The sequence below is a fragment of the Myxine glutinosa genome, chromosome 3 (assembly GCF_964187855.1).
Source record: "Myxine glutinosa chromosome 3, kmMyxGlut1.1, whole genome shotgun sequence".
Lineage (NCBI taxonomy): Eukaryota > Metazoa > Chordata > Myxini > Myxiniformes > Myxinidae > Myxine > Myxine glutinosa.
In genome coordinates this window covers 140,617,089-140,630,669 of record NC_136263.1, presented here as the reverse complement: position 1 = coordinate 140,630,669, position 13,581 = coordinate 140,617,089, and the positions used below count along the sequence as shown (strand labels likewise).

General features: G+C 42.3%; 1 protein-coding gene across 11 annotated transcripts in view; it reads left to right on the top strand.

Moving 5' to 3' along the window:
* LOC137423159 (CD166 antigen) overlaps window positions 1-13,581 on the top strand; it is a 292,494-nt gene that overhangs the window by 245,475 nt on the left and 33,438 nt on the right. For 6 of the 11 annotated variants that reach the window (XM_078774648.1, XM_078774647.1, XM_078774646.1 and 3 more), the window contains exon 12: window positions 8,411-8,546. In XM_078774648.1, coding sequence (XP_078630774.1) covers window positions 8,411-8,546 — 136 coding nt within the window. Of the gene's footprint in view, window positions 1-8,410; window positions 8,595-13,581 lie in introns of all 11 variants that reach the window. The other 5 variants (XM_078774644.1, XM_068110005.2, XM_068110008.2 and 2 more) reach the window with 1 other exon arrangement.

Here is a 13,581-nt window from a genome sequence, read left to right as displayed (position 1 = left end):
AGTTTGTCCAAGTACTGCTAACTGGAGGTTTTTGGAAGTGTCAAGAAGGCAATTTGTCTAATCAATGTTCAAGGAATAAAATAAAGGTTTTAAAGGCTGCAAAAAAAAAAATCCAGAAGTTTACTGCTGTTGATGATATCTTTTACACCACTTTACTTTACAGGCTAAACAAGAAAGAGCAATCAGAGATTGCAGACCCTCGCCAGGATGTGTTTTAGTGGTTTTTAAAGGCTTTTGTGTTAATACAAATATGGCGGCCGAACCACGTGACTGACGACATCATCTTTTTTTTTTCTCCACCAATTTATCCCTAGATGACGCTCAAGAAATTTCATCTTGATCGGATGAAGTTTTTGTATTTGTCGAATTATGATGTCATAATGGATGCACCTATGACATCATCACTAACATATGATATTCCCCATGGACAGTTCTTTACAATGGGCCATTTCACAATTTTTTCTATGCAGCACTTTCAGAGATAGAGGTGCAAAGTTTTTCGGTTTTTTCCAAAATGATGCCCATACCACGTCACCTATGACGTCATAATTATCATTAAAATAATCTACAGGAGGAGGTGCACCGATGGTGAAAATATCCTGTCAATCGGACCAACGGTTGCAGATAAAACCATATTTATTATGTGTGGTCAAGCAGACACACAAACAAGCAGACAGACAAACAAAAAAAAACAATAAGTCAATAGGATGAAAATTTAGGATTTTAGAGAATTGAGAAAAGTGGTTGACTTAAGGCCTACGTTGACCTTTTTGCCTATGTTGATCTCAAAAATAGTTGGTGGTTAAATTCAATTCTCTGAAATGAAAATCCCATTCAAATTTCAAGTTAATCGGATGAAAATTGAGGATTTTAGAGATTTAAAATGGTTGTTGACCTTTGGCCTATGTTGACCTTTTGGCCTAAGCTGATCTAAAAAATAGTTGGAGGTTGAATTCAGTTAGCTTATATGAAAATCCCATTCAAATTTCAAGTCAATCGGATGAAAATTGAGGATTTTAAAAGTTTCTAAAAAAGTGGTAGACCTTTGGTCTATGTTGATCTCAAAAATAGTTGGTGGTTGAATTCAGTCCGATTATATGAAAATTCTATTCAAATTTCAAGTCAATCGGATGAAAATTGAGGATTTTAGAAATTTAATACGGTTATTGACCTTATGGCCTATGATGACCCTTTGGCCTATGTTGATCTCCAAAATAGTTGGTGGTTGAATTCAGTTAGCTGATATGTTAATCCGATTCAAATTTCAAGTCAATCGGATGAAAATTGTGGAATTAGAAATCTGAAAAGTTGTTGACCTCATGGCTTAAGTTTATTTATATATATATATACACAAGATCCGAGGCTCGTGTAAGAGCTAATTTGACCTTTTGGCCTATAGTCAGGTTCAGTATGTCCAGATTTAAAGTTTCGTTGGATTTTTTGGGGGATTTGGAAAACTATATATTTTTGGAAACTATATTGTATAGTCAGTCAGAAAACCAATGTTGCTATTTGCACAGACTCCTGTATGGCGGCCATCTTGGATTTTCAAAATTGCCGCCGTAGAACTAATTTTTCTCAATATCTCAGCTTCTAAATAACATAGAGCTTTGATTCTAACGGCTAAACATACATTTTCAAGGGCCCCGAATCCAATGGTAACAAGTTCGATAAGCTAGACATGACCATAGAGCTCCTATGTGGCGGCCATCTTGGATTTTTCAAACTGGCCGCCGTAAACTTGATGTTTCTCAATATCTCAGCTTCTAAACAATATGTACCACAGATCTTGAACATTGATGTCACTGGTCAGAAGTTGTATGAAGACTACGTGTCGGAGCGTATCAATGGAGATGTTAGCCTCTGGGCACCAGTCAAGAAGGAGAACAACAAGATGTTCACGTCTGGGAACAAGAGAACCACAGTGAAACTCAGAGACAGGACTGTGGATCTGAAGGAGACTAAGGAACTGTACGGAAGGCTCATGGTCCTTGCCAAGTCAAACAGAGACGTCAACCAGAAATATGCCATCGGAAATTACGAGTTCACTGTGACACCAAGAGCACTGTTCGCTCAAGATGGGACAATTCTTCCATGCACTGACAAGTCGAAGTTAATTCATCTCCTCGACAAGTTAGCAAGAGCAGAAATTCACCCCGAAGATCAGCAGCAGACACCAGCTGCAAGTGTTCTACAAGAAGATCCAATGGACACAAGAACTATGGCATCCACATCTAGTAAACCTACAAGTCGGAAGATTGCACTGGTGGATGGGATGGTACTTGTGCATAAGCTGACAAAGAAAACAGCCACTGTAGTGAAAGTCAACGATCTGGGTGAATGCTTCAATGACAGACTCATGTCTCTAACAAAAGATTGTGATGAGATCATACTGGTCTTTGACACGTACAAAAACGATTCTCTGAAGAGTGCTACCAGGGCTAAAAGAAGGCAAGGAAAGGATGCAGTACAGTATCAAGTCAGAGATGACACCAACATCAAACACATCCCAATGAGCACATTCCTTTCTCATGACAAAACAAAGGCTGATCTGACTGATTATCTGGCAGCGAAAACTCTAGAATACAACAGTCACTCATCCAAGTTGATCATCACGTCTGCTTCAGGGCGTACTAGGAGCAACAGTGACCTGCTCTTCGAGGACAACAACCATGAAGAAGCTGACACCCTGTTTATCCACCAGGCCGTGCTGGCATCCCAGCGAAACCCACATGATGCGCAGTTGGTGTTCTTCTCTCCCGACACAGATGTCCTGGTACTAGTCATAGCAAACTATGACCTACTGCTGAGGAATACATCCATTTCCATGGCCTCTGGAATACTTCAAATAGAGCCACTGTGGACAGCTCTAGGGGTCGAAAGAGCAAAGGCGTTGCCAGCCTTTCATGCTTTCATAGGGGCAGACAACACTGGGAAGTTCTCTCGAATAGGCAAAGCAACCTGGCTGCATGTCTACCTCAAAGCAAGTGAATATGTCATAGACACCGTGCGAATGCTTTCAGATGCAACTGAAGTGACGGAGGACATGTTGTCCACACCAGCTAACTTTGTATGCGCTGCTTACTCTCCAAATGGCATCCAAATCGACAGCATCCCCGAACTACGATGGTATCTCTTTTGCAAACACATGGCAGAAAGTGACAGGCTTCCTCCTACTCTTGGAGCTCTCAAGCAGCACATCCTTAGAGTCCATATCCAAGCCAGAGTGTGGGGTCAGGCAAGCATTGCTCAACAGGATCCTCAGCTGAATCCCCTGCAAAAACGGCTTTTACAAAGACACGGATGGACAAGTGAAACCAACCACAACTGAGGAGCCTCCAGCCCCCAAGGCCATCATTCAAATGGTTAGATGTCAGTGCAAAACAGACTGTTCTTCATCTAGATGTTCCTGCAGAACAAACAACTTGGCTTGTACAGACCTTTGTCAGTGTGACATCCAGTGCCAAAATGATGAGGACTCTCAAGATGTGATGAACGAAAGCGATGATGAGGATTCAATGATGAATCAAAGCTCTGTGCTCTTTAGAAGGTGAGTTACATCAGTTTTACGGCGGCCAGTTTGAAAAATCCAAGATGGCCGCCACATAGGAGCTCTATGGTCATGTCTAGCTTATCGAACTTGTTACCATTGGATTCGGGGCCCTTGAAAATGTATGTTTAGCCGTTAGAATCAAAGCTTTATGTTGTTTAGAAGCTGAGATATTGAGAAACATCAAGTTTACGGCGGCCAGTTTGAAAAATCCAAGATGGCCGCCACATAGGAGCTCTATGGTCATGTCTAGCTTATCGAACTTGTTACCATTGGATTTGGGGCCCTTGAAAATGTATGTTTAGCCGTTAGAATCAAAGCTTTATGTTGTTTAGAAGCTGAGATATTGAGAAAAATTAGTTCTACAGCGGCAATTTTGAAAATCCAAGATGGCCGCCATACAGGAGTCTGTGCAAATAGCAACATTGGTTTTCTGACTGACTATACAATATAGTTTCCAAAAATATATAGTTTTCCAAATCCCCCAAAAATTCCAACGAAATTACATAGTGAACCTGACTACTATGTTGATCTCAAAAATAGATGGTGGTTAATTCAGTTCGCTGATATGTAAATCCTATTCAAATTTCAAGTCAATTGGATGAAAATTGAGGCTTTTAGAAATTTGAAAAAAGGTCATTGACATTTGGCCTATGTTGACCTTTTGACCTCAAAAATATTTAGCATTTTGTCGGACCACGAACTCTACCATTTGGTGAAGTTTCGTGAAGATCGGTATAAAATTGTGACCTGTAGGCAAGTATAAGTGAGCGGACAGACAAACACAAACAAACACCCACAAACAAACACAAACACACACAAACCGGAGTGATCAACATACTTGTCAAAAAAAAGTATTTTGCTAAATAACAAACGCACTCAAATGTGATACCCTCTCCTCTGGTGAGGGTAATTAGTTATTTGTTCCTTTTCAAAAGTTTACCGCCATTTATGACATTTAAATAAACATTGTTTTTTCATTTGGAATGGTTTTCAATTTTGATTGACTACCGACCAGACAGACAGACAGAGAGTAAAACAAGACCGAAAGTCTAACAGCGGCTTAGTCGGGCTTGTAAAATATTGTCGCGTTCCTGGGGTGAATACCCCTGGGGACGGATTAGCCGAACAAGCTTAACACTCCGAGGCGTTCAGTTCAACTATTGTGGAGTTAATACACGTGGGGGAATGAGGCAGCGAAGGGTAGCGAAGCTCTTACCTTCACGGACCCCACTGGACGTCTTCGAACCTGGATAATCAAGTCGAACCCAACACGGAATTATAATGCAAAAATACCAGCTTTATTGAAAGAAATTGAAGCCGGTAACAAAAGAATGCACGATAAAACTAATATCCTAAATGGAGCGCCCCATTTAGACTCGTATACAACACAAGGGGATGATAAAATAACGAAAGTAAAAATGTAGTGTACTCAGCTTCAGCAGCTCTTGAACCCCTTCGGGAATCGTCACAAACCCCGCGTCCTTGTGCGGTAAAACACGCCTTCGTGCGCAGTTCGTGCATGGGAAAACAGGCCTTAGCACGCCGTTCGTTCACTCCAGCTGCACTTGTCCTCGCCACCTGCTTTACACAGCCCCGACGTCTCTCCGATTCACTCAGCACAGTCCTCAGCTGTCATCGATCTACGGGCCAAGCGCACCAGGGTCCACGAGCCGCAACCACTCCTTCTCACGATCGTCGAAACCCAAAGCCAGGGATATAAAATGCTGACTCAAATGTCCCTGGTGTAAGAGGAGTAAATGTCCACGTCTGCTCACCACCAAAGCCAAGAGTCAAGAGAGGTAATGAATCCAACTGTTCTTTTTCAATGTCCCTCGCGCAAGAGCGATAAATGAATGCCACTGCTCATGATGAAATCCGCACGCAAGAGGACAAAATGTCTTTTATCCTCAACTTTTTTTATTCTTTTTAGACTCGAGTCTTTTCTTCCCAGTGCTCTTACGTCATCCGACGATCCCCGTGCGTGCGCCACTCAGCGAGTGCCATCTCACTCGCTCTATGGTACCGGACCAATCATCCTTTGGGGCGTGGCCTCATGGTCACTTGCTGGCCTTTGTGATGGCTCGGCTGGCAGAGCCCACGGTAGTTTTCAATGTCTTGCTTCCGGTTGTTTTATTCAGTGTTTATTTTAGGTGTGGAGTGCATGGCAGGTGTGGTGTGTGTCATAAGGAACAAGGGGAAAAGTACAGATTACATACAGGGGATTAATTACCCTTAATCCCTAACATTAACATAAACCCACTCCTCATCATGGGGACAAAGATACACTCTGACACGACATCCAGTCTAAACGGATTCCTAACTTATGGTACATGGGGGTTCTTCTTCCTCATCACGACATACGGAGCATGGTAATCTATACAATTCTACCTGGACTAAGGTATTTCATTGCCTACACCCCACAAACGTCACAATATTATAAACCACAAACACACATTATTAGCTTTTTTAACAGTCGTTAATGCTGTTTATAACATTAAACAAAGAAATTTGGAGGAATCCGGACATCCGTGAGGTAAGTTTTACTTCCAGAACTGAGGGAAGATCTACTGTAATCTATATTTTACCCAACAAGGGTTGGGTACATACCGTTTTGTTGGAAGAGCTGTAACGCCGATGCTTTCGATATTTGATGGTCATTTTAACAATCGGTTTGTTTGTGTTTCACACTGAATGAAAAACGTAAGGTAGAGCATAGCGATTGTGATATATGACAGGTTCGACGATATGTTCGGCATGAACGGCATATAAATCAGAATGGCGGTGTGCGGAGAGTCACCCGCCGTACCGCCATCAGATGTAATCACATCACCCTGTCATGTGACCAAATCCTCAGCTCTGATTGGTATACGTTTGAGGGAACATACACACATACATACATACATACATACATACATACATACATACATAAATACATACATACAGATGGACAAACACTGTTCTATACGGCTTTGACCCGATGGGCTACGCTGTAAAAAATAATCTCACTCCTCTCTGCGCATGTGCGATCAGGATGAAATCAAAGCCACAGTACTGCTAAACTACAGGATTGTTTAATGATTCGTGTTCGTTTTTCCTTTTTAACGATGTCCGATTCGTTTTTCAAATATAACATTCAATTTAAATCAAGTTGTTCCTCGATCATAAACTGACATTTGTGGACAGACTGACAGACAGACAAAGGGAAGCAATTACTTAACCCGCTTTCGCTTCGTTTGTGCACTGCGTAAAAAGTATGAACACTTGAATCATCAATTCAGCATATTGTATCCAAGGTACGGAATCTCTTGACACGTGATGTCAATTTACATCAGATTTTCTCAAGCTTTCTCTTAAATCAGCAATGCACACATTATAGCAATTGGGTTCTTACAATCAGAAGCTTCTGTAACAACAACTCTGTGCAAAGGTTTGCTCCAGACAAATAACAAAGCAACAAGTACAAGGGGAATTGTATTAGTGGAGCTACGTTCAATCTGCTGCTACTTTGGCCCTATGAAAAACTCAGGTGTTATCATAGTGCTGGAGTAGAGAGAACAGAAGAAGATAATCGAGGAGGTTTTTGGCTCATGGCTTGTCGAGCATGATGCACCAGAACACATGTTGCGGTACAGCACTTGACTGTTCTGGAGCAGCTTTCTCCAGGTATAACACCTACATTCATGTGCCACAGTTCTCAGCAGTAAACCTCCTTTTGAGCTGGCTGACCACCGTGCGGTGCAGGCCTATACTATACTCAGACCATTAAGACAGGATGATGATGATGATGTCCACTCCTGCATCATCAGATGCATATGGCTGCCGAAGCAGTTTCTTGACTATTGTTCACAATCCTGGTTGGGGCGCTACTCCTACGCAGGATACTCGAATGGCTCATTCATCCCAGTAAGCTGGTGCTCAATTTGCCGACCTCGAAAGGATGACAGGCTGAGTCAACCCCACCTGGTGTTAATTCAACGACCAACCAGGATTTTAACTCAGGACCCTAGAGTCCCAAGCCTGCACCCTAACCATTAGGCCAACACCAGGCTTGATTAGGGCAGGATACTCCAGTCAAACTTCACCCACATGCCTTCAGCGATGCATGCTGCACACTTTCCTGCAGAAAATACCTGTCTCTCTTTTCATGCTGTAGGCATGGCCTGTGATTATCTGTGCCCTTGTCAAGTTTCGAACTCCTTGATGAACATGTCATGGCTGATGTCATAGCCCTGGATTGGTGCCTGGGGCAAGTTGCTTTGCTTCTTTTCCAAATATGGCTGCATTTGAAGTCTCCACCATAGTGGAGTTTGAAGTCTGCTTCTCCACCAGTGAGTACCATTTTTCAAGCAGATTAAGTCTTTAAACACCTTCATTGTCCATTCTGTCAAAGACAATACCTCTCCACCTGCACCTGAGCAATTGGATTCCCCTTGACTAGGTAATCAGTAATCACCAATTCCCTCTGTTCAAATGTCAGTTATTCAAACATGGACAGTTCAGCACATGACAAATTATCTAATCAATTACTTTCCAATGAATGCACACAATCTACATATAAAATTGTAATACTTGCCATACCATAATACTCACATCATGCACCTTAACTCGTAACTGCAGTATGTTTGCACAGCGATGAAATGCCATATACGGTATTTAAGTAAGCATTTACACTGTGAGTCAAATAGGACACTTATTGATTTGCACTTAATTTTGCATCACATAATCGCATGTGTGTGTAACATGTGGTACATCGTTTGATTTTTCTATGAACTTGGATATATGTGTAATGAATTGTTCTTTCCCTCCCCTCCTCTCCCCCTCTCTCCCTCCCCTCTCCCTTCCTTTTTTTTGTTCCAGGAAGAGCATTGGTTGAAGTCGCAGTCTCTTATGAAGAGTAATCTTTCCATTAACAGTGCCGGGCCCCTCAACATCACATGCAATGCTAGCAATGCATTGGGGATGGATTCCAGAACATTCTATCTCCAAATGAAGTGTCAGTACCGACTCACTGCCGACCTTGTGCTCCCCACAAAGTGTAGCTGTAAGATACAGTAATATATAATCTGAAACTGATTGTACTTGTGATCCTATACAATCTACTATTGGTTGTATGCCAGTGATCCTCCACAATCGTGTAATGATTGTATATTACATTTTATAGTATTGGGAGGGGGACATTTATAAGTTTCTAGATGTTCGTAAAAATATTGACACATTTTATTGGGTTTGTAATTGTCTTCTGGGGTTAAGGCTGACACCTGTTTGAAGGGGTCCTTTGGTTGTTCTGGCTCAAGTTTCAAGATTTTCCAAAATTAGCAAGGGGCCATATTACCATGTTGACATTTTGACCTTCCCCTTTACCTCCACTGGGTTCCCTACTCTTCCCTACCCTCACTCACCCTGCCGCACACCCCATATTTTCTAATTTACTTACCTTTCTTTTATTCTCTCTTTTTGTCTCAATTTTCTCCTACTCTCAACTCTTGCTTACATGCAAAAAAAGGTTTGGTTGCTTTCACCTGGTCGATACTTAAATTATGTTTGGCTGATAGTTTAATTAACATTGACAATTTTACAACCAATTAAACATTTGATCTCAATTCACTTAATCCTTGCCAATATGTTGAGATCTCCATCCTCATTGAAACCTTTCTTTTTTTACTCGATGTTTTCTCGTTCTCTGACCACATTCAGCGTTTACTGGTTATGTACACAATCTTATTTTTTGTTTGAATGCAGCACGAGGCTGCAGAGTAGCACCAGTGGCTGAGGGCACAGCTGAGCGGCTGATGCAGTGCCCTCTGCTGGTTATGACAGGAATTTGTAATTTGTTCCAGATGCCGGCGATAGCTTGCCTTCTCTTCGTGAAGGGCACCATGGGATCTTTAGCATCTGCCAACTAATGCTGGCAGACAGGACACCCATTTAACGTCCATCCAAGGGATGGTGCACACATTGATGAATCACTCTGCCTGTGAAACACCAGCATGACAGTTTATTGCTGGGTCGGTGAGTGTGCGTACCTCTAGGCCATCTTGCCAGCCACATGTATGCAGTGAAAGTAGTGATATCATAGAATACGGTATTGAAAGACTGTCCTTCAATATCCGTTGCATTTTCTGAAGGTGTAATACGTTAAATAAAGTATGTGGTACAGATATGAAATTATACATCAAAGAAAGTACAAGAAGATCCTCTTTTTGACCTGTTTTGGTGCGCATCCCAAACAATTATTGTGCGATTGCTATTGAGACAGTGGTCAGCATGAGTGGTCGCAGGTTATTTGTTCATGGCAAATTAAAGTTTTATTTAAAGTTTACCAAATTAAATTTACTCACCAAAAATTAAAGTTTGTTGTCTGCTTTTGGTTTCATTTTCAAGGAAATTAAATTCCACAGCGTGGCCTGAAAGTCCCTTTACCCCATCTCAGAACGCATTCAAAGTTCTTAAACTCTTGAAATTCAGGTTTTATTTTCCAGTAATTACAATAATTTATCAGTCATTGTATCTGTATGCACTCCATTGTACATCATTGTCATTAGAAACTCCTGTGGTCCTTTCCCATTTTGCATAGTGTTCCCCAGCAATTGGGTCCTGTGAAGAGGTTTTCTTGTTTCAGGACGAGGTGAAGGTTATGTCAGTTTTTCCTCTTCTTCTTTTACTCACTGTCCCTTCACATTTAGTGGCTCTCAACCTCGTTTTGAACGAATTTCCATTGCACGTGGCTGAGTCCAATTTATTTTTCTGAATTATAATGAGTCCAAATTTTTTTTCTCAGCATTGGCATCGTCAAGCTCCTTCGGCCCTATAAATAATTGGAGATGTGAATGCAACCATTTCATGGATTACTGCATTCATTATTTTCGTCTCCAGATTATCCTGACAAAACCTTTTATCAATCTGTTGAAATAAGGAATAATATGGCACAGAGGTCATAGCATTTCCAACTTGCCCAGTAATCTTAAACTTATTTCTTAAGAATGAGCCTGGATTCACTGGTTGTACATATGTTTTTTGGGCTAGAGTTTGGCTAGTGTTTGCATTTTGATCAGTCTTCAATTCCATTAGAAAAGATGTCATATGACCTGGGCATGCCATACTGAAATACTCCTTCTGTTCCTCCTCTTATAGTTGGTAATATTGCCTGCACTGTTTTCAGGCAAGAGTCCCTATCTACTGATGTGCTTCCGAACTGCTCTGCTGCCAGTTTCAATTTCTCCAAAGACAAACCATAGATCTGACTCAACAGATTAAGTTGGAGTTCTTCGGTTGAGGGTTCCATCATCTCTGTGGACCAATGCAGGCTTGGTGTGTCTCTATCTCTCGCAGTAGGATCCCGGACGAGCCCCCAAAAATGTTATGTCCCTTGTGTTCAAAGTCTGTGGGAGAGTTAAAAGATGGCAAAGCTTCAGAATCTGCATACAAGCATTTAAGAGTGCAGAAGGTGACTGCAGAAGAATGATCAGTCATCTATCTATAATTCCAGTAATCTCTGTGTGTCTGTGTGTGTGTATGCGACCGCTGTTTCTCGACAACCACGGGTCCGATATACTTGAAACTTGCCAGGTATATTGCTGGGGACCCGAGGATGTGCCTTTTCAAGGTTTCATATTAATCGGAGAAGTAGTTACCGAGCTATGGCGATTTCTTTACCAAACTCCGCAAGCCGTTCGCTTTGGACCAAACCATTTCATGTAAATAGAGGGGGGGGGATTGTCACCGTACTCGCAAGCCGTTCGCTTTGGACCAAACCATTTCATGTAAATAGAGGGGGGGGGGATTGTCACCGTACTCGCAAGCCGTTCGCTTTGGACCAAACCATTTCATGTAAATAGAGGGGGGGGATTGTCACCGTACTCGCAAGCCGTTCGCTTTGGCTTTGCGAATGGACCAAACCATTTCATGTAAATAGAGGGGGGGGATATAATTTTAGATATATATATATAGTACGGGCATGCCCTAGTGTTACAAATGATATTTGTAACACAAAGGTTTCTACCAGAAATTACAGTCCTGGTATATAGATTTACCGAATAAATATATTGATAGCACATAGATATTATTCACACGATGTTGCCTAGAGTATAATAATTATCTCCTTGGATACCAAGTTGAACAACATTAAATGTTTTAAAAAATCCTTCATATTTAGTGGCTCTCAACCTTCTTTAGGGTGAATTTCAATAAAAAGATAAATTAATAAAATTGGATGGAAGCTGTCAATCTCAGACATCAGATCACGGCCCTCACTCCAGACATATCTCAAGCATTTGATGCAGTCTGCCACCCCGCCTTGATCTCCAAACTCTCTGCTTATGGTATCCAAGGCCACCTTCTCTCATGGATCACTGACTTCCTCCACTTGTGTAGTCAGTGTGTAGCTCCAAACAGGATCCTCTCACCTCCTTTCACTGTCAAGGCAGAAGTGCCAATGACAGTGTCTTGGGCCAAGTATTGTTCCTCATCTTCATCAATATAATCCTTCTGACTATTTGGAAAACCCTACTTATCACTTTGCTGGTGATTCCACCCTCTGCCATATCATATTTCATCCTACAGACAGACATGCAGCAGCCTCTTCCTTTGCAGACCTTGATGAAATCAGAAGTTGGTCCAACACTTAGAATATGTCTCAACTCCAACAAATTTCTCACACACACCCTGTCTCTCTAAAAGGACTGTCTGGCAAACCGTCCATTCTACTTCTAAAACAAACCGCTTGAAAAAGTTGTCACTCAAACTCTTGGGCTTCACCATCACCCACTATCTTTCTTGGGCAGACCATATTTCCAGGATAGCCTCCAAAGCCAGCCGCTGACTGGGCATCCTCCATTGTCCAATGTCTTTCCTTGCCCAATCTGAACTTTTTACACCTTCATTCACAACTTTATGGAGTACTGCTCTCCCCTTTGGGCTGCTGTTCGTGCCTCACCCCTTGTCCTTCTTGATAGCTTGGAAAGCAAGGCCCTCAAAATTATTGGGATCTCCGACAATGAAGCTGAGTGTCAAGGCCTTTAACTTTTGTATTGCAGACAGGTTGGTGGCATCTCTGTATTCTACCACATCCTTTTTGATCTTGCACTCTCTGACCTCTCTTGTCGATGGCTCTTCCAATTTTCTGCAGAGTGCATATGGTCTGCCATAGCCCCGTTCTTGTTAAACTCTCAAAATCCATGCTCATTGCTCACCTACACTCATTTGTCCCTCTTTTCTCTTTCTTGTGGAACCAACTTCCCTAGTTTGTTTAGTCCCAATCTTCCGTTCAGGGCTTCAAGATAGCTGCTCACCACTACCTCAGGTCATCCCCCATCTATACTCAACGTTTGAATAAATGGTGCAAAAAATTCAGAATGCTTAATCTTGCATAAACTGAGTAATATTATGGCAACCAAACCTTTTTATGCCTTTAGAGAGCAGGCGCCAAGTTTATAGTTGCGCCTTCTTGTTTGAAGGCATCCAGCCCCTTGGTGTTTATGGTTCAAGACTACTTAGATTGAAGGCTACTCTTTGGTGTTGATGCAGAATCTACTGAACCTAAAGGATACTTGCCAGCTGGACTGCTGCTGGGTTAAGGGGTGTGTGCCTGCCTTTGTACTTAATTGTATGGGCCCACTGCTGCACTTAGGCATGTGTGTCTGCTGCTGTGCTTGGGGGTGCCTGTCTGCTGCTGGTATTAGGGTGTGTGCTTGTTACTGAGCTTAGGAGTGTCCACTAACCACTGGGCTTAGGGTGTGTGCTTGCTACTGAGCTCAGAAGTGTCCACTCACCACTGGGATTTGGGCTCGCATCTTGGCTTAGACGTGTGCCCGCTGCTGGGCTTGTGTGTGCATCCATGCTGCTGAACTTGTGTGTGCATCCATGCTGCTGGACTTAGGTGTGCATTCCTGCTGATGAACTTAATGGTGCATGCCCATTACAGGGCTTATGGGTGTATATGTGCTAATGGGCCTAGGTGTGTGTGCCCACTGCTGGGCTTGGGATGTGTGCCCTCTGCTGGGATTATGGTGTGCCCTCTGCTGGGCTTAGGG